The sequence below is a fragment of the Myiozetetes cayanensis genome, unplaced genomic scaffold, assembly GCF_022539395.1.
Source record: "Myiozetetes cayanensis isolate MyiCay16 unplaced genomic scaffold, myiCay2020 scf5-8, whole genome shotgun sequence".
In the NCBI taxonomy this organism is placed as follows: Eukaryota; Metazoa; Chordata; class Aves; order Passeriformes; family Tyrannidae; genus Myiozetetes; species Myiozetetes cayanensis.
The window spans coordinates 100961746-100982390 of record NW_026087742.1 but is presented as its reverse complement, the minus strand read 5'-3'; the positions used below and the strand labels follow the sequence as shown (position 1 = coordinate 100982390).

At 43.0% G+C, this 20645-nt stretch overlaps 1 protein-coding gene across 4 annotated transcripts in view; it reads right to left on the bottom strand.

Moving 5' to 3' along the window:
* Window positions 1-20645, bottom strand: part of NHS (NHS actin remodeling regulator) — a 258185-nt gene that overhangs the window by 11903 nt on the left and 225637 nt on the right. For 3 of the 4 annotated variants that reach the window (XM_050333980.1, XM_050333982.1, XM_050333983.1), the window contains exons 2-5: window positions 14484-14636; window positions 12167-12300; window positions 3704-3766; window positions 1269-1461 (exon numbers count right to left, since the gene is read on the bottom strand). In XM_050333980.1, coding sequence (XP_050189937.1) covers window positions 1269-1461; window positions 3704-3766; window positions 12167-12300; window positions 14484-14636 — 543 coding nt within the window. The remainder of the gene's footprint in view (window positions 1-1268; window positions 1462-3703; window positions 3767-12166; window positions 12301-14483; window positions 14637-20645) is intronic. The other variant, XM_050333981.1, reaches the window with a different exon arrangement.

Genomic DNA, 20645 nt, shown 5'->3' with positions numbered 1-20645 from the left:
TGACAGGGACACCCACTCCTGGCTGCCCCCTCCCCAGGCTAGCAGAGCTGGTGGCACTGCAGTGTCAGCTCCGCTGCTGGGGCAGAGGAAAACCAGGACTGTGTTGCTGTCACCGGGAGGATTCATGCAGCTGATAGTGGAGCAGATGGGGACTTGTCACCGTGATGCTGTAAGACAGATGTGCTGCAAGTCCAAAAGCCCAGAACCCCTTGGCTGGGGGCTGAAGTTGGACTGTGGGCATACAGCCCTCCCCAGCACCATGGTGAATTCTACAGCCTGTCTTGCAGGAAGGTTGGTGCATTGCTGATAGACACAGGAAAGAACAATGGGATGTGAGGGGCTGTGACCTTTCCCCAACCTCCCAGTTACTGGGAAAATAGAATTAAATACAAATATTTTCTCTGGGGAATGAATGCTAACTGAAAAGTCCCTGCTTTTTTTCTGATTGTTTATAGTCTATAACTGTGGAAGTCGGTCCACTTTATGCTCTTACGTTAATCAAAACTTGGTACTTGGAAATATTATTGAGGAAAACTCAGATCAACTTTATGTTTACCACAGCCCTCTGGAATGAGAGAAAGAGAAAAAGAGAAAGAGAAAAACATCCTGATTTTTGATTCTGGAAATAAATCATCTATCACATTTAATAAGTGATATACCTGCTGCTTCTATAAACAAGTTCTCCTTCAAGTAAATCTAGTCAGTTGTATCCAAATGTTATAGAAATAAAAGAAAATGCCATTACTATACCTTCAGCATAGCTGCATGTAAAGAGATCTCAGAGCGATGGTTTGCATGCTACACATTCATGCCTCGCATGTTTAAAGCACTGCAAATAGTAGCCTACATTCTCTAGTTTCTCTTCTCCTGCTACACATGATAATCATATGATTAATTTTGGTGGTGTTCTGCATTATTTCAGTCAGCTACATTCAAAAAGTTATTTGAGGTCTTAGTAAATACAGACTGTAGGTTATATACACAACAAAAGTACATTGTTTATGCAGAGAACCCGGGGTTATGTTACACTATATAACATGACTCTGAAAATATGGGCCAAATTAATCCTAGATGCGGCTTCAGCAACTCCAGCAGTCACGCATAAGGGATGAAATTTGCCCACTGTCTTCCAGAAACTAAATCATCAAGCTAGGGTCTTTGCCCCCAGACTGCACAATCCCGTGACTTCAAATAAATTAAACAAAGTAAGTACTTGACCTCCCTTGAACCATGCAATAAATACAAAAAGAAATAGAAGAGATTTGTACCAGTGACATTGATGGGGATAATGCAAGAAGAAATCACTTGGGCATCTTGTTTCATTTTCTCCTCTGGAGTTGGGAGAGGTAGTGCTTTACTCCAATTGGTTTGTTTATCCAGTGTAGAAGGGATATTATGTATTGGATTTTTCGGCCTCTGCCCTAACATGACATCTGTATCTTCGTCCTCTGGTGGATGGGACTGCAAATGAATACATTCAAAATCAGTGTCTCCCACTCAGGCACACAAGGCTAATTTTGAAACAAAGCAGACACACAGATCAGAAATCAATTACAGGGATGCAGGAAGGAATTGTTCTAGCTAAGTCACACAGCACCAGCTATTCTGCAACGGAAACTTAACATCCTGCTAATAGGAGAAAAATACCTCAACATACTGGAACTCAGCATATTTTCAGTGACATTTAGAGGCCATCTCCTCTGTCAGAAGGGGCACATACTGCATTCCTGGGTAGCTGTTGCAAGCGTGCCCTCAGTTACCATCAGCCTTAGACACACGTGGGCCCTCATTTGCATCTGCAACCTTTTGAACTCCTGTGTCCAGTCATTACTAGCGCCTACTGGCCCCATATAACCATTCATTCAAGCATCAGAAGATGCAAAGTTTTAAAGAAGACACTCCCTCACCCTCATACTTCAGAAAACCATTTGTTCAAACTCAGACCATGAGCAGATCATCATACACCACCCAACAGCTACGTGGTGGGACGTGGCAGGTGTTAACAGTGCTGGAGATGGAGGACAGCGACCAAAGAGAAGAGTAGCCACCACCAGAAGAAATTCAAAGGGTTGTTTAGAAACCATGCATAGTTTTACAGCATACTACAAGAAGCACTAGATGATAAAGAGAGAAAAGTAAACTGCGTAGAAGAAACACAGATGGTTTGTTTTCTTTTGAAAGAAATAACAGATTTCCCGACAAAACTCCATCTTGAAAAGCCTCTATAATTTAATCTAGTAAAAGAGAAATAAATTAAGGGCATTTTCATATGGTGCTGGCTACCAACTCAGATTTGAGTGTCTCATTGTTTGCAAAAATAAAAGTTTCAGTTTTGTTTGGAAGAGACAGAGGGGAAAACCACTTACCTTTACTTTTTTATGCCTGATTTTCCCTCCCTTTTTGCATGAATACATTCTTCTAAAAGCTGTGACAACTGTTCTGCCAGCTCAGGACACCTGTCTGCCTCTCGTTTTTTAAAAATGAAGTACAATCCCTTTCAGGGTAGCTTTCTCTTCAGTCCTGAATTCCCAGCTGCTTAACTACCAGCCTTCCCCCTCATGCCCGCTGTTTACACTTCATTTGCCAGTTTTAGTTTCGGTAGCAAACAAGGCAAAGATAAAATTGTTGCTCTGCATCTCCTTGGCAGGGCGTTTAACAGGCGGGTCTCGGACACCACAGGATCATGCCCCGTCTGCCATTGTACTCCTGCCATTCCTCCGCCCAGGCTCTTCACAAATCCCGGGGGAATTAACCGTCTCAGGCTTGCCAAGCAGCATTTATGCCCCAGCCCCAAAAGCATTAAAGATCTTAACTCAGCAGCTACTGTTTAAACTGTTGGAGGGCACGCACTTACCTCGTCAGTGTCACCTCCCGCAGCACCCCCAGACCCAAGACAACGCACACTTCCTCTTCTCCCGCCCGCAGAAAACCCCTTTTTCCCACGTAGGATTTCAGTCAAACATTGCAGCCTTCTTTCTGCCTGCAGCTTTTGTGCCGATTCCCGGCAGACGTGAATAGCTCGTATAAACTTCAAGCACAAAAGACTTTGTTTCCTAGGTAACTCCCCCCCCGCCCCCCGCCCAAAGTTTGATGTATGCATGCAAAAAAACCCACCCTTGCACACACGCACAGACACGTGGACACACACACACACGGGGACACACACGGACACACACATACACACACACACAGACACACAGAGGCTGCATTTGTTGCCGATTCCTCCCCTGGATGACAATAAGGTGCTGGACAAAGCAGGCGAAGTGACCCTGGCTGCCAGAGCTCCTCCTCTCCAAACAGTGGCATCACCAAATGGCCAGAGAATAAATACCTGCTGTCGGTCTGGCATTGTCCGGACAATTTCTTACCGTTTAGGAAACAGAGGGGGTAGTTGCAAAACACTGCGAGAGAATTAAATGCAATCGCTAATGCTATCAAGTCAATCCCAGTTCAGGCCTCTTAAAGGAGATGATAGGAGGAGGCGGCCTTATGGTCATGAGCTTCTGAAACCCATCCGAAGTGAAGAATGAAAAAGTGGGGGGGGAGTTATCACCGTGTCTTACTGACATGAGAAAAATAGAAATGGCTCCTTTTAGCGCAGTAAAGTTAGCAAGTGAAAAGCAAGCAAGAGGAAGGGTTAGGATCTAGAAGGGAGAAGAGTGAGACAGGGCTGTTAATTGAGGATTGCTTGTTTTTCCAGTACCTTTCTACTCCAGGGGGTCATGTGGCAACACTCAATTGGGGAGGGCGAACGGGTGCTGTTAAACTATAAAGGTGAAATGTGAAAAAAAAAAAAAATTAAAATTAAAAACATACACAAAACGTTTCTGGTCAAAGCACATAATTTTTGTCTGAATAAATTAGCATAAGAGCCAAAACAAGCAGAGATTTCCACCATTTCCTACCAATGGGTTTATTCCCCACAACAGAGTGGTTTGGACCCTTGTGAAGTCTGTGCTGATTTTGCTTATTCAGATTAGACAAAACTGCAGTGAAATGGGTTCAATCTCCTTGTACAGACATGCTTAATTGTCCCAAGAATGCCTTGTATTGACTTGGTACCTCAAACTGTGTTCTGCCTGGAGCTGAAGCAGTGCAAGGTACATATCCAATTACATTATAAACGTAAATTATTTAATAATATAAGGGATTTTCTTGCATTTTTTTTTTTAATTTTAAGCTATAAATCTATATGTAAAAATAATTATGCTGACAGGTGATTTGTCAAATGTATTGATTGCTGTTTGTTTCTGATAATATGGTTACTTCTCTGAGGTTGTGACCATTGTGTCAGGGTGATAACAGCCAATTGGCTTTTTGTCATTTTTTGTGACACTTGAAAGGACAGTGGTGGCCACAAGTGCTGGGTCTGGCTGAATCCTTACACCTCCAAAATCCTCTTTTGGCAGAAACTCTGTTTGTTTGTTGCAATATCCTGTTTTTGAAAGTAAGGAGTGAAGGAGGACTGACTTCTTTTGAAATAGGAAATAAAACAAAAAAGGAGATAAAGAAAACATGTCTGTTGACCACACTGGAAATCTCTAGCACGTGTTTCTTGGTGGGGGTTATTATCTGCCCCTGCATTAGTTAGCAGATCAATAATGCCAAATAATTCTGTGAATGTTTCCTCCCAGTCATTATCAATCAGCAACATTTCTGTGACAGACTAACCACAAACCTCAGTTTGAAACACTTGCATTATATGGTCTCCTCTCAAGAAAAAAAGCTGTAGTGAATCTCAAAAGGCCCAATTCTCCATCTTGTCCTACTCTCTTCCTAGATACAGACCACCTCTTGCTTTGCCCTGGTTCCCATGTGCAGGACTAAAACCATGGGAAGCCTCCAGACAAGCTGCTCATAAGCCTTACAGGAGAGCAGAGAGGAGAAATCAAAAGAGGGCTGTTCCCAGTTAATATTTCCAGATGGTTAGTTTCTACCCAGGCCAGTGGAAAAATAGTTCTTCCAAGCTGGGAAAAGTCCTTATCATAAGATGTTGGAGGATCTCTGGGAAGAGCTGAGGTAGGGGAAGACTAATGCTGGTGAGGTGACAAGTGTCTGCAATGTCCATGGCCTGTGATGGTCCTAGTCAGTGTACAAGGAGAAGAGGACAGGAGGGACCCCCTGCCCTGACCTCTGAGCACAGTTACATGCTCAAGCCACTCAGGGGAAAACCTCTCCAGGAGAAACAGCAGGACCTCAACTTTGGCCTCAGATATAGCAGTGCGGGCTACAGTCAAGACAAGCAAGATCTGGTTACCACCTGCCTGCCCTATCGGTGCAATGCTTTCCTACCTCCCTCATGTGCCACTCTGCCAGATGCCTCCAAGAAAACCCCTGTCTGGTTCCACATCAGTTGATGTGCCAAAGCCTCAGGTCCCTGCTTGAGCGTGGCAGGACAAACTTCCTAGGCAGGTTTCTATCACTAAGAAAGAGGGCAAAATGGAGGTAACTGGTGAATTTTCAGCTTCTGCTGTCACAGTGGTGCTCCTGAGAAAGCTGGTGCTACCACTGCCTTGCCAAGGGGTCCCGAGGTCACCTAGTGCGTGTTCCATGTGGTGCCTGTCATCAGACAGCTGAGGCACACTGGCATAGAACAACAGCCTTAGCATTTCAGCACCTCCATGCTGGGGGAGAGAGAGAACTGCTGCTTTTCAAAAGTTCTCATTCACTCAGAAGACCAGAATATCTCTTAATGTCCTGAGTAAATACATAATTAAGCAAGAAATTATTATTATATACCCAAGGCTGTTCTGGTCTGACGGGCAAATCTGCAGTTAGGCAGTTTTCAAAGTGAATTTCTTTGTGTGGGTGTGCTTGGCAAACACCAACAGTGATAATCAATCTGTTAAATACAAAACCAGAATACTTAAATATGCATTTTTTTTTTAATGGGCTAAGATTGCTTTGAAATTAAAGTGGTGCATAATTGCTTGAATAGGGACTTATTCTGCAGTCACTGACAAATGTCAGCATTTTTATTTACTTAGCTATCCCATCAACTTCACTTGCAGAAGTGCCATTGTGCTTGTGAAACTACCTTGCAGTAAAATTCTTGGTTGCATATGCACGTGATCTGATTTCTCAGTGCGTCTCTTCAGTGTGAACTCTTTGGTTTCTGTGCACTACAACAAAATAGTCAGATGTCCAAGTCTGCACTCTCTCTAGAGAGAGAAAGCAGTGCTGGACTGAGCGAATCAGCTCATCTTCCTTCAGCACTTCACTTGGGGTGAGATGAAGCACCTCTGAACACTCTCCCCCTGCTTTTAGGAAGACCTTATCCTAACTTACAGGTGCTTAAGTCAGGATTCATGACTCACCCTTTTAATGAATTAAAACCTTAAAATATCATCTGTACAGTGACAAAGAAGCAAATCAGTAACTGACAAACTTGCCAGCCTGGCAATTTATGGGTCTGCCCCATTTACTGTCCCAGAGCTGTGATCTGGAGGAGGAAATGAATTGGCCAGTTACAGGACAAAAATGCCACTTCATCCCCTTTATTGTTTTCCATCCCCCAATCTCTGAGATGCCACTGTTGTTCAGCATCTTCAAAATATGGGGAAGACTAGTTCTGGAAGCATCATTTGTATTAAATCATGTACCTAGTCTGCCTTACCTATAATGATATCATTACAGCAGATTCTGGGATTTCAAAGTTAGTGAACAGGACATAAACACAAGAATAAACAACTCACTTTTCTTCAGGTAATTAAAGATTTCTTGGTAATGCTAAAGCTTCACCAGGAGCATTTATCCTCAATATGTTTGTCAACAATTTAGGCATGGCTGGGTTGATTCCTTCCCCCTCAGCTGAGCAGGCAGGCAAGGTGTTACCTCACAGGAAATACAGGTGACTGAGTCACAGCCCCCAGCAGCACAGAGCTAGTGCTGGCAGTGCTGGCACAGCCTTGGCAAGGGCAGGTGGCAATTGCTATCAGTTGCTGCACAACGCTCTTCTCCAGAGCATTATGTTTTACTCCTGCTGCCTAAAAGTTGCAGCTAACAAAAAGCAGAAGGGATCAATTCTGACTTCAGGATTCTATAGCACTTGGTGGGGGAAACTTCCCTCCCAGGATAACCTTAGCTATAAATTAAGAGCATCAGCATGTAGCTTCAGCATCTTCAAGCTTCATGTATGGTCCAGTATGCTTTCACCCTATGTAAGCACAGAAATAAGATGGACAGTACATCCCGATTTCTCATTTGAAAGCAATAATTCATGCACTGAAAAGGTAATATGAAGAGTGTGAACTAGTGAACTAGTGTTCAATCCCACGTTCATGTGAGTACAATACTGACTCCTTCTAGGACTCTGGTTGAAACCTCTGTCTCCCTTTCTCTGCCTGTGAAATGGACAGCCAGCTGTTTCCTTAACTCACAGGAGTTAAGCAAAATGGTATTGATTTACGTATTGGAAAAACTAAAGGCCTGGTAAAAGGAGAAGTAGTAATAAAAGGCTAGCAGCTTTCCAGTGTTTTCAGAGCCCAGTTGACTACTTAATTAGAAATGAATATTTGTGCCTATACAGCAGCTTTCCTTTAGAGTCAAATGATGCTGAAGAGAAAATAATGGCAATATTTCTGATGGTGGTATTTCTGCTGCCTAACACAACCTTGCTCATCTGCCTGCTCCCAACACTTATATTTCTAAATGTTTCATTCTCAAGTTTTTATTTTATCTCCTTGTGAGTGTTTCTTTTCTTTTGGAACATCACAAATGCAATCAGTTAAAGTACTGACAATCCTTTAACAATTAATGTACTGCTCCAATGTTTTGACAAGGTAAAGACAAAAATAAGACATCTTTTATGACAGAAGTCATACCACATGTGGCATTCCAGCAGACAAAGGTAAAAATAAACATTCCATGATACAGGGTAGTAGGTATTAGGCTCATTGCACAAACAGTGCTATAGGAGTTCAGTCTGACAAATAACGTCAGGTAGGTTTTATTTCTAAATAAAAGGGATACAGGCATGATTTGCACATAGGAAGTGCGTAGTCCAATTTGTTCCTGAACCTTAAGTCACTGGTTTCTTACTGAGACTTCATGTGTCTTCAGCACAAAACTGTGTGAAAGTTAGTACATTTGGTTGTGCCTCCTTCCCTTTGCTGTGCAAAGCATCCTAAAGCAGACCATAGGGAATATTTGAGAAATGGCAAGGAGATGGAATAAAATTATCTGATGCATTATCTTCTCTTCACGTTTGCTCTAGCTGAGGCCTCAAGGAGAGAAAAGGCCTGTCTTGAAAATAACCTCCTGCTTCTTGTTCCTTAGATTTCTGATCAGATTATAATTATGAATAAACTGACACTGAAATTTGTGCAATTGTGAGTGTAGATTTCCAAACACTGAGTTCCTTGCTCCATCTTCTTTGTTTTATTGTAATAGCTGTGCCACATGGGATTTGAGAAAGTATGTCCCATAACATTCTGAACTGGAATACTAAAATTTCACAGTCTGGCTGAATGGACTTGGAGAAACCAGAGAAAGAAAAAAATGCAGAGAAATTTGAAGAGAAAGCTGAAATGCATTTGGAATGACACAGCATCTTCACGCTCAGTGACTGGCCTCAGCAGTGCTACAGGCAGGGTTGTCATGGGAACATGTGTAAGAAATATTTTCCTCAGTTTAACAAGTCCATAACTTCCTGTACTCTCCTCAGATTATTTTTGGTTTGGGCTGGGTTTTTTCTTTTTTTTTTTTTTTTTTCTTCATTGGCAAAAATGCCTGAATGAGTGATACTTGTAAATGTGTTTGGTTGTATAGTTCTTTTGTCTAGGAAGAGACTAAGTGTGCTAGAGTTTTTCAGCTTTAAAAATGAATAACTGAAATGAATAGGAAAGTACAATCATGTCTGCAAAACCATGAGGGGCATGGGAAAAGGGAATGAGGAAGCAGTGCTCACTGTTTCTCACAGTCTGAGAACCAGAAGGGATCTGATGAAATGACAAGGTATTAGGTTTGAAACAAACAAAAGCTACATTTTCATACAGATTTTTAAAGTCATTGTCACAGAATGCTGTTGATGCCAAAGATGTATATTTACTAAAAAAAAAATGGACTTGTAACTAATTTCTGTATGAAACTAGAAGGATAAATTATGGGACAGTAAACAGCATAAACCATGCCCTGTTCTTATGCTCTTTCCTGAAGGATCCCCCTCTAGTCTTTGAGCTAAGTGAATCTTTCAAGAGACAAATCAGGGCATTTCCTGTAATAAGAGTAGACACAAAAGAGCCTATGCCATTTCTAGTTCTCTACTCCTTCTCCACACAAAACAGTCTTGAAATGGAACAGTCCAAAACATCCCTCCAGACTCATTTAGGCTGGCATTACTTTCTTTGGACTTGAATTAATTTAGCCTTGCTTGGAATTTGTGGTACTTTGACATCTTCCTCCTTGTAAAAGTAGTTGTGCTTAAAAGTGAATCTTCATTTGTTGTGACTGATTTTCTCTAGCTTTATTACAAAATATGCAAGATCTTTGGAAGAGCTCATAGCCACCTAACTGGTAGCGATAAAAACAGCAGCCAAAAGGTACAAATGTGGAAACCTTGACTGGTCTTAAGATATAGGTGACCTGTTTTTCAGTAGCTTTCAGTAGCGACAGTTTTCACAGGTCTCACAGTAGCCATCTGAACATTTCTCAAAATCAACTTTCTTATTTCAATACTGTAACACATGCATTTAACTTAGTCAGTTTGGAAAATTCAGATCTGTAACTTCTAAAAATTTCCCTGCTTCTTATTGATCCCTTTCCATAACTCAAAAGAAACACAAAAAGGAGCTTTTGTTGTTTAGCAAAAGGTGCTTCCTTCAGCGCCTTTCCAATGCATAAGAAGAATGGAATACACAAGAGACTGCTATGCTATGAATAAAAATTCTTGTAGATTTAACATCTTTAGTTCATTGATGTCTACATGATACAATCAACTGAAATCAGATATCAAACGTTACCAACAATCTCTGAAGCAGATACACTTTTGCAGATGTCAAAAAGCTTATGCCAAAAAGGGTGAGCTAGGCAATAACAGCGTTCTCAACTTTCTCCTTTCTCTTGTAACGGTATCATTAAATCATGAAGATTGGCACAATATCAATTAGCTATTCATTGTTGCAGTGTCTTGTAAAAATCTCTGATTAATCTTCTGCCAGACAGAGCATTCATGTGCAGCTTCATCTTGCCTTATTCTCTTTAATTTTTAAGTTGCTTCATGAACAAGAAGTTTTCTCAGAAATGGGTCAAGGCACTTTGAAGTACTCTGGCCTTGGCATATTTGCGATTACCAAAGCAGAACATTGCCAGATGCCTTGAAATCGATAGAGCAACAGCCCTCCAAGCAGCTCTTGTTTGCTTCTCCTCAGGGGAATACTGAACCTGGTTAGCTTCCAAAAAAAGCCCAATATGGGTGGTCACAAAGCTTAATATTTTCCTTCTTGAAAGGAAAAAGGTGGACTTTCTGATAAAGCCAAGACATTTGCATTCAGCATGACTTCATTTTGCCAACTAATACAGCACTTTGAGGGTCGCTCTCACTATTTGTTATTATTTTGTGGTCCACAGATGGAAGTAATGTCTAAAACGCACTGGTTGTTTTCCAAACATAGCAAAGATTCTGGCCTTTCATCACTGTGTATGCAATTTCAAAAGAGATGCCTCATTCTCCATCTGATACTAACTAAGCAAGCTTTATGGTCAATAGGCTGTCCAAACTATTATCTGTAACTGGTTCTGATCCATAACATGGCATCACCTCCCCTTTACCTTTTAATGACCCTACAACAGCAATAGCTTTGATGATGGCTTATAAAGAAGAAATAGGTAAACCTATTTCTCCTTTCTGTCTTCTAACTCTTCTATGCTGTCCCTTAATATCAGGATATCTTCTGCCAGTTGAATAATAAGGCCTGCAAATCTAGCCAGTTCAAAGCCTGCAGTGATAGTGATGCTTTCCTCAAAATTATCCAGATAAGTAGTCAAAAAGCCAGAATAGTCAAACTAATCAAAACCTTATCATGCATTTCATGCTTTTAAATGAGAAACAAAACTTTTCCTATAGGCTGATTAGCTGATGTTTTGGCCCCTGGGTAGGTGTGATTCCTTTACATTGACTCCTTTAAACTGTGACTCCTTTAGCATTATAGTATTTAAATATGGTTAATATAGTGGATTAGGATGAATGTACTTGGATTTTCTAAGCTAAGTAAGTGATGATTCCGTAGCTACATGCTTATAATGTGCTCATATATCTGGAGATACCAGTGTCTCTGTACTGGCACATTCAGGACAGATCTATCCCTACCCTACTGAGGGCTGGCATTAGACAAATGTATCACTTAAAGTTCAAATCCAGGTCTGATCTGTAGAATTTAACCAATAAAATGGCTCTTAGCACAGGGCAAAATGTAGCTACTTTTGTGGGTCAAACACCCAGACCCACAGAAGTACCAAAGTCCAGCTGAGGCCAGTGGGAGTTAAAGTTGTGGATCTGATGCATTTCCTTTAACAAAGATAAATACCATATTGTCAACACTAATTTGATTTCGAATTAGTGCAGCAGTGTGGCAAGTCAGCACAGACATACAGGACCAGATCTTCAGCTGGACTTCCCGCTTGGCTGGCTGGAAGGACACGTGTGAGACATGAAGAATCTGCAAAAACTGCATGGAGGTGGACACTGCAGAACAGGGCTATTGCCCACACATACAAAGAAAGTGTAGCTCCTTGTAGCAGGAGATGTGCTGCTGAACCTATCTGCACACACACAAGCCTCAAGCCAGCACTCAAAGACCTTGAGTTCTTGGCTCCTGGCAATGCGAATGCCAGAGATGAAATTACAGCACTTCCTGAAATTACAGGAGGGTCCTCGAAGAGCTACCTATAAAGCACAAGTGGAGAATGTGAAGGACTGTGGAGGAGTGTGTGAGAGAGAGCATATGTCTGCTGATCATGGGTGAAAAATAAGAGATTTCTCAATGGAAATGGCCACCCTGGGACTGGCTGCTGGAAGCTGTGACCTAAGTTGAGCTGCTGACAGTTTTTAAGGTCAGCTGTGTTGTACCTGCACAGCCTTGGGGAGAGGGCACTTGTGAAACCTGGTCACACTTGTGGCCCACCATGCTAATAACATGTCTGTGTGTGATAGCTGTAGTGAAAGACTTACTGGTAGCAAGTGCCGGTCCTTTATTGCTTGCCTCTTTTGACTGCAGATTGCAGGGAAGGGAGGAAAGGGGGGAGCCACCACAGCAATGGGGCCTTGGACTTTTTGCTCTCTGTTATCACCTCGGCTTCGATGTTCTGTTTTGGATGAGAAAGAAGACACGAGTCTTTCAGAGTGTTAAAAGACATACAAATATCTCTATTAATAGCACAACAGAGACAGGAACAGAACAGTGGATTCCCAAGATGAAGGTTCTCCTCTTCCCTACTGACTGGTACATATGATCCCTGTTGCAACTGAAGGGGACAAGCAGTTACTGGACACCCATGTGCCCAGTAGCACAACGTCCACACAACACCGCCCAGCATATGCACTGAAGATGAAATGTCCCCAAATGAGATTTATACCCTTTATCCCAAGTGACAAAGGAGCTACCTTCTAGGCACTTGGGACCCAAGGGCTCATTCCCAATGGGAACCTGTAGCTCCTATTGCCTTGAAACACTGAGATGCAGTAATGCCTGCACTCTACCCATATAAAATATGCCCCTCTGAGCGGAAAGAAAGAAACACACAGCCCCAGATATGATTTTCTTCCCATGTTGCATGGCAGTGCTAGATTCTGAGCATTGACCCAACATCATGAAGGTTGTTGCAGTGGCAGCACTGTGTTGCATCATGAAGGACATCATCCTGGAAAAGTCAAGATGTCTCCATCCCAGGCCCACAGGAGTCTCCCTTCACCATGGGCATACAATATCCAGTCCTCTTCCAGCATCAGTTCCAAGTCTCTGAAACCTTCCAAGTGAACAGGACAATGCTCATGGACTTCCCATCTCTAATTTTAGATGTCAGTCAGAAAACTGCTGTTTGCCGGGTGTGCTGCTGGAAGGAGATAATATATTCACCTGATACACATAGCTGTGGTCCAGTCAACAATGTTTGCTGCTAGCATAGCTGTTTGATGACCTAATGTTTAGTTTTAATTGCTCCTGGTTAAAGAAATAATGAAATTCTGCATTGAGACACAATAAACATGTTTAGGGTAAATTTCAGATTATCATTTCATTCCCATACATGCAGTTATTTGGAAAATATGATAAAGCAGCACATGAAAAGCTGCCTGCTCAACCTGCACAGCTGCTGTTAAATGTGCAGGATGGGAAGTTGCCAAAACTGAGATTTGTACCTTTAAAATGATGAGACATTTTTTGACAGCTGCCTTCCTGTGCTGGTGTCAGAATTTCTCCTGCCCACAAGATGGCAGGCAGAGATCACCCTGGTCCTGGGATAACTGCAAAGCAGAGCTGCTGAGAGCAGAAAAGAATTTCTGTTCTACTCCAGCACTGTGGCTGAAATTGGGCTGTGTTGCTCTCTGCAGTGCTATGAAGACATACTGCATCCACAGTGTGTTCTTGAGCTAAAATCTGCAGAGACAGTCAAATGTGGTAATTAATTGGAACATTTTATCCAGCTAACAGATGCTCTGCAGATCTAAGTAATCGATTATTATTATAAGCTAATAACAATAATAAATGAGCAAGGCAATTAGAGCTGTTGGTGCAAATCACTTCCAACACAGGAGGCTGCTCCTGAACATTTTAAGGGTGACCTGTATGGGTTTTCTCCTTCCTTATGGCACAGAAAAAGACAGGCTTGTTTGCCTGCTTTGACTTGTGTCCTAGAAAGAATTTTCCCTTGGTTAGGTTCCCAGTGAAAACTGACCTTTTCCCATCTTTTGCCTTCTTGTAGTCCTGTTGTAAGACCATCCAGATGTTTGCATCTAGTAAAATCCCTTTATGGCAGGGGTGCAGGAGTCTGGTTATGAGCCTGATTGCTCCTGTTTCCTCTCTGTGTTGCATGATTCAATTTTGAGGCTACAGCTCTCCAGTCTGTTAGGTGATGTCAGGAAGTGTTCCCTAGTCTGGGAATGGGACACCTGCCCAACTTTTCCAAGCTGTCCAGGGTATCTATCACCTGGCTTTCAGCTGCCACCCCTGAAGGACACAGGTATCCTTCAGTATCATGCTTGGAAATCCTGAGCAGAGAGCTCAATTTTTGTGAAGATGCTGTACTACCACTGGGCTCCAGTTTCAGCCCTTGGGAACAGGGGTTTGAACAGGGTGATCTTTAAGGTCCCTTCCAACCCAAACCATTCTATGATCCTACGGTTCTATGATTTCTTAGCCCGAGTACCCATGTCCCAGTGGAGACCAGTGCCCACAGTTCTGCGTGCTTGTGCCTGAGCACCCTCCTGCTGCCTGGAGTGGACCATGGAGATGTGTTACGTGCGTGGAGCCGCAGAGTATGTGAGCACCTACCTCTGCGCAAGGCTCGCAGGTGCTGCTTGGCGTGGTGGTGCAGCTCCTCCACGCAAGGAGGTCTGGTGGAGGGGAGAAAGATATTTCTTTGCTGATGCCAAGGTGCTCGGTAATAGACACTCAGTTTGCTCTCTGCATCAAGGTTGGAGACAGCTGTAGGATATAAACAGAGTACAAGATAAGCCTTCTAGTCTCTCTTACATCAACCTAGCTGAAAAGCAAAGGTTCTTGCTTGGAACAGCATCGTCAAGAACAAGCACTGGGGTTGTTAAAGCACCTCTCCTCCCATCAAACAGCAGTGACCATTATCTTCTCTGTGTTACCATGTTATACCACTTGGCATTTAGACAATGGCCTTTTTTTTGCAAATGGCTTTGTGGAGGCAAGCAGGTGAAATGATCCTGTATTGGTGTTAAATATATGGATCAAAGGGATAATAATTTTATAGCTAGTAAAATGAAAACACAAAGAAGCTACGCAACATTTCCACAGTGGCATTTTGAGCAAGTGCAGCGGGAAGAATAGGTCTTCCATTTACCCATTCTCCTGCCAATATGCTCTTTCACTACATCATGTTACGCCAACTAGTTTCTGACACAGGCTGCTACCTCGCTGCCTTCCAGGGCGTAACGGCTGAGATTCACTGCCCGCCCTGCTGAGTGACTTTAACTTCACCTATCAACAGAGGTTCCCTTAATAGACATGGACTTCTGAGGGACAGGAACACTTCAGTTCCTCTAAGGAGAAATCCTAGAAGTCTGTCTCTGAAAGTTATATGAATCAAGTCCGCTAATGGTTTGAGAGAATTTCTCAGGAGTGATGGGACTCTTGGAAGATGTGCCCAACCTCACAGGTACACAGCAGGTACCTTTCCAAGGGCCAAAGCAGGAGCAGAGGGCCACGGGAGATGCCAGCACTCTGCCCCAGCCAGCCACAGGGAGCAGGCTCGTCCCCAGCCCATGTAATGCAGCAGACCACATGGCACATGCTCAGGTATAGCACTGGGCTTGATCCTTCTACCACAGGCAATACATACAAACAGGCTCTCCAGTCATCCTCTCTTCTAATGCCAAGGAGATGCTGCAGGTGTTTTGCTCACAGGACAACACAATGTAACACAGGTGGGCTAGCCTCATGTGTGGGAGGAAGGGTAGTGAAGGTACCTCCTGGAGTTCCCTTCCCAATCAGGAGACAGAGCCAGCATGCCTTCGGTTGGTCCCCTCACTGACCACACACTCCTCTCCTTTGCACATTTCAGGCCTCTCATCTACCTTTTGTGCTTTTGCACTGTCTTGCCCTTTCTTTAGGGTTAGCCAGTGCATCATGTCAGAGAACAGCTCTCTGGTGGACATGCTTTGCTCATTCTGGTTTTGTTGCTTTCTTTAATGCAAAACAATATTCACTAAGACTGAAGGCATACCAGTGCTTTGTACAGAGAAAGGAACTGGGAACACATAGTAGGAGAAGAAGGAGGGAGCAGACAGAAGAGAAGAAACCTAAGAACTATGCTGCCATGTGTGGCATGACAACAGACTATACCAGTTTCTTTGATTAGAAAAAAACCAGTTCACAGAACTTTGTAGGTGTCATGATGGAAGTGGTGGTGTAATATGATGACAGACCTGCTGGAGTGCAGGTTCTCAGAGCTTCATCAACACTGAAGGGACCCCAAATTCTGTGTCCAATAGGCACCCTTTATTTGCTTCTCAGGGGATTTTTGCAGGTGGGGTTTCACTCAGTTTACAGCATGTTTGCAGTGCTGTTCCATGCAACTGGTTATGATGTCAGTGCAAAGGATGGTACCAGGGGGAAAAAAACCTGATTGACAGTGGAGTGAGGTTGTAGGATGAATGACGGCAACCTGTCAGTGTGTGTTTATCATGAGGATTTACTAATGAAATTACTGACGTTGTGATAACATAATGGTCCCAAATTGCAGGCAGAGCTTTTGATGGCTTGTCTGTCTGTCACTACTGTAGTAGGGGAATACCTCACTCACATGAGCTAATTTTGTATCTCCTTTACCCCTTGAAGGTAACAAAGCATTATGTCTGTTTTACATACAATGGGCTGAGACACAAACCAACTTGCCCTCATCCTGTTCTGAGCCACACTGCCTCCTTGAGAATCTCAAGTCAAGATAAAAATTTGTAAGCAATAGTAATGATACCCCACCCATTTTTTATGTTGCTGAGGGCATGTCATATTCATGATCACAAATTGTACCCTGGAGGCTAATGAAACGACCAGCACAAGCAGTTCCTTCCTTCCTACTCCCAGAAAAATCTGTCTAAACTGAAGCACTAGTAGTTGTCTGTGGCAGATATCAGTAGGTGAGTGGAAAGTTTTACCTACTTATGAAATGTTCAGACATTTCATCAGACTAGAATAGATTTTGCTGCAAAATTTAGCTTGTAGAAAGGTCTTCTGAGTTTGGCAACAGTGTTTGACATGTAAGACTAGGAGCCGGGTTAGTATACTTTTTGTGAGACTTAAAAATGAAACCAAGCTCATACAATTCTGCTACCTATTTACTGTTGTAGACACACATTGCTGTTCACAGATAAAATAGCATGACCTCTTAGCCACCCAGCAAGTCTCCCTTAGCCAGCAAACCTGGCAGAGCTGTGCATAGTGCTGTCCCAGAAGAAAAATAAAGCACGAATACATTGCTTATCTTCAAATAAGAAGCTGAAAGTACCCTGTGCTACTGCCCAGCCAGTGCCTGTCTGCATCTTCTTGCCTTTCCCTGCAGGAACTCCGATTCACAGTATCAAGGAATATGGCCCCTGACACCAAGAAAGCAGAAATATTGCACAATACTCACTGAACTGAACAATCCTTTAAAATACTCAAAAGCTGTAGCAGATTTTCTAGGAGGTCCAGAATAGAAACTAAAAGTGCTGGCAAAAAAAAAAAAAAGCTGCAAGGGGATGAATGTTCTCAGCCTGCAGTGGGGATGAAGCTCAGAAGGAGGGAGAAGCGTTGGATAGGGTAGAGGACAATGTTGGCCCAAGGACAAATAAGTATAAAACCACAACAAATGCAATTATGCTGGATGTTTGAGGAACAGCATCCCAACCTCAAAGCAGCAAAGCTCTGAAAAAGACTCCTGGAAAGGGGAAAAAGGAAAAAAAGCTAACGAGTAAGTGAGAGCCTGTCAAAAAAGGGACCTGCTTTCATTTCATTCCTTGCACATTGTCCTTTGCACATGTCCTTCCATGTCCTTTGCCAATTGCTTGTGCTTCTGCAATGACATTTTGCCTGGCCTTCACTGTTTGCCCCTGGGAGCTGGGCACCATTGCTGCGAGCTGAAGCCAGAGGTTGCAACCACAGGAGTGGACTGTGAGCTTTCAGGACCACTGAACATCTAATTTTCTGCACAGGGTTGAATCTGTTGCTTCCAGAAAAAGAAAAAAGCCAACCCTGTGGCAGGCTAATTCAGCAGACAAAGACCACTGGGCTGAGATCTAGAAGAAATATGCAGTTAAAGTTTAGCCATATGTTTCTGCTAAGAGTCGACGTTAAATATTAACACTCCCTTTGCCTCTGTTCTGTGAAATGAGGATAAGGTATCTCTTTCAGCCAGCACTTCCTTTACTTGGTGTTTTACACTGCAGGCTGTTTTTGCAATGCTGAGCCTGCGCATGGCTGTAGCCCCTCAGCATCATCATAAGATGCATAATAAATAAAGCAATACACAAACTGTAAAACTGTAAAGCCACAGTCTTTAAACGATTAGCAGCTGGATACCACAGTGAATAAGAAAAAAGGCCAATACAGATATAGGAAATGCTACATTTCAGGCATCAGATATAGACTGTTAATATATTTTTAGTGTGTGCTTTGATCACTTTAAACTATACAAGTGAATCATATAAACTATCATTTCATTTCATTCCTGAGTTAAAGTAATTGGGTTTTTTTGTCTTGTGGGATGACAAAATGACAAGAGACCATTTAAATGGATTCTCCATTACATTCTGTGGATCCATTAATGTTGGCTGGTTTCCTAACAACCAATGTCAAACAGACATACACTAATGGCTGCTCTCATAAGAAGATTTTTGAAGGTTTCCAAATAGCTGTTTTATCGAAGTTGATCGTATTTATCATTTATAGACCCTTCTCTTCTTCACATCCTATCATTTACTCTCTCTCCCTCCTTTAGCAAAGCAGAAAAAGGATCCTGCCATAGCAGAGCTGGATGTGGATGCTTGAAGTTTGTGTGCCTTTAGTGCACTCAGGCGTGGTTGTTCTAATAATAACACCACAAAGGCCAAGCAAGAAAGATTTCTGCTCTATTTATTTGATAGATCCAGGGGTTTCCCCCTGCAACTCCGTCTGCTTCTCTAGACATTTGCCTCCCCAGCTCCTTCTGTTTCTCAACTTTCTATTATTTCTTCCTGTATTATAGTTGCCATTAGCTGCGAGAGGAAGGAAAAAAATATATAATTTCCTATGCTTCCTGGTTCAAAGCAAAAACATGACTTGGTATAAGGTGTGAAAAAGTGTGCAGCCTGGAGGGAATTTGAGCAGTGAGTGAGGAAGGTGCTTACACAGAGTCCAGAGCTGTCAGCCCTTAATTCCTGCACAAGCAGCACCAAACCAGCAGCTGCCAAATCCTTATTAAAATATCCAGATTCCAAAAGAAAAAAACCCCAACATTAAAAAGGATCAGACTAGTGAATAAGGCTATTTCAGAACCCAGTTACTCTTCAGAGAAGCTGTAATGACCCAAGCCCTTTGCAGGAGAGTGAGGTGCTGGAGGCTGTGCACTTAGTGAAACTGCACCTCTTCTCCCCACCCTGATTCAGGGGTGCAGGATGCTCTCAAAGGCTGCTGTGGCCAGCAGCACCATGCCAGGCTCTGCTTGGGAAAGCCCTTCTTCTCCAGTGTTAAGGTGGTTGACCTGTCATTTTAGCATATGCCATTTTTCCAAGCTACTTCATGTAAAAATGGTGACTTTTTTTCTTGTGTGATTCAATGTCATAAGAAAGCTGGATGTTCATCCAGCTTTGCATAAATAGGCCTATGCCAGCAACAGCAGCAGCAGAATTCAGCGTGATCAAACTCTTCCTCAGCTACTGCCCAGGCCAGTGGTTAGTTACTGCCTGCTGCGTTTGTGTGCAAAACATTGAAAGAAAATTAATTTTGAGGAAGACCAGATTATCTCAAAGACTAGGCAGTCTGGCAGCACATCCAACTTCATCATGCAATTTAGCGCATAAATGTTTCATTGAGGCAAGTGCTGAGTCTGATGTGAATTTTATTTATAATCCTGCATGTCTCAAATGTGTGCTTCCCCCAAGTACTCGTGTCTCCATTGGAACACCCAGGGGGTTTAAGCCTACAGCACTGGTAAAAATCTACAGTCGCATCTCTGCTGTACATGTCCCACATCCATCAGCAAGCTCAGTACTTTCAAATGAGCTCTTTCTGCAGCTGCTGCTTCACAGTGACAGCACAGGGGGGTGCTGGGTCTTACCCAGCAGGGACATTGAAGCCTGGAGCTCCTCAGAGGTGGGACAATCACTCTGTTTTCAACAATTGGGCTTGCTTTCAACCATGCATGCACCCAGGCATTTCCCTATTTGCCAGTGGCAAAACCCACCAACTGGAATTGCAAGTAGCTGTTTGGAGGAGCTACTTTCCTGTCTCATCTTTATTAATGATTGAAAAATACCCATGCAAAGGGAGTGTGTTGGCAGGGCTGCTGTTCCTTGCAAACAAGGCTACTGGCTCTTCAGCTTTTCCATCATCCAGCTAAGCAATGGCAACCTCACCATAACTTCAACAACTATACCTACAAGTATGGGTATGCACACAATTTCCTTCACAGAACCTCTCGATAAAAAGTACCGAGTGACTGGAGCTAGAAAGTCAGACGTACCCCAGCTGCCTTCAGAAATGCCTGGTCATCCTGGCAGGGATAGGATGCAATGCTATTTCCCACCAAGTCAGGGCCAGAGCAACACCTGACAGTAATGGGTTTCTCTTCTAAAGGGGGGACACATCAGATGACGGCAATATGACAATTGTTCTGGTCCCTTGGCTCTGCAGAGGCTGCTGAGAGCCCTGCTGTGCTTCCTCATCCTCCTCCTCCCTGGGAAACTCTCTGTGGCCCAGCTCCCCCAGGAGCTGTGAAAAATGAGGCAGTTC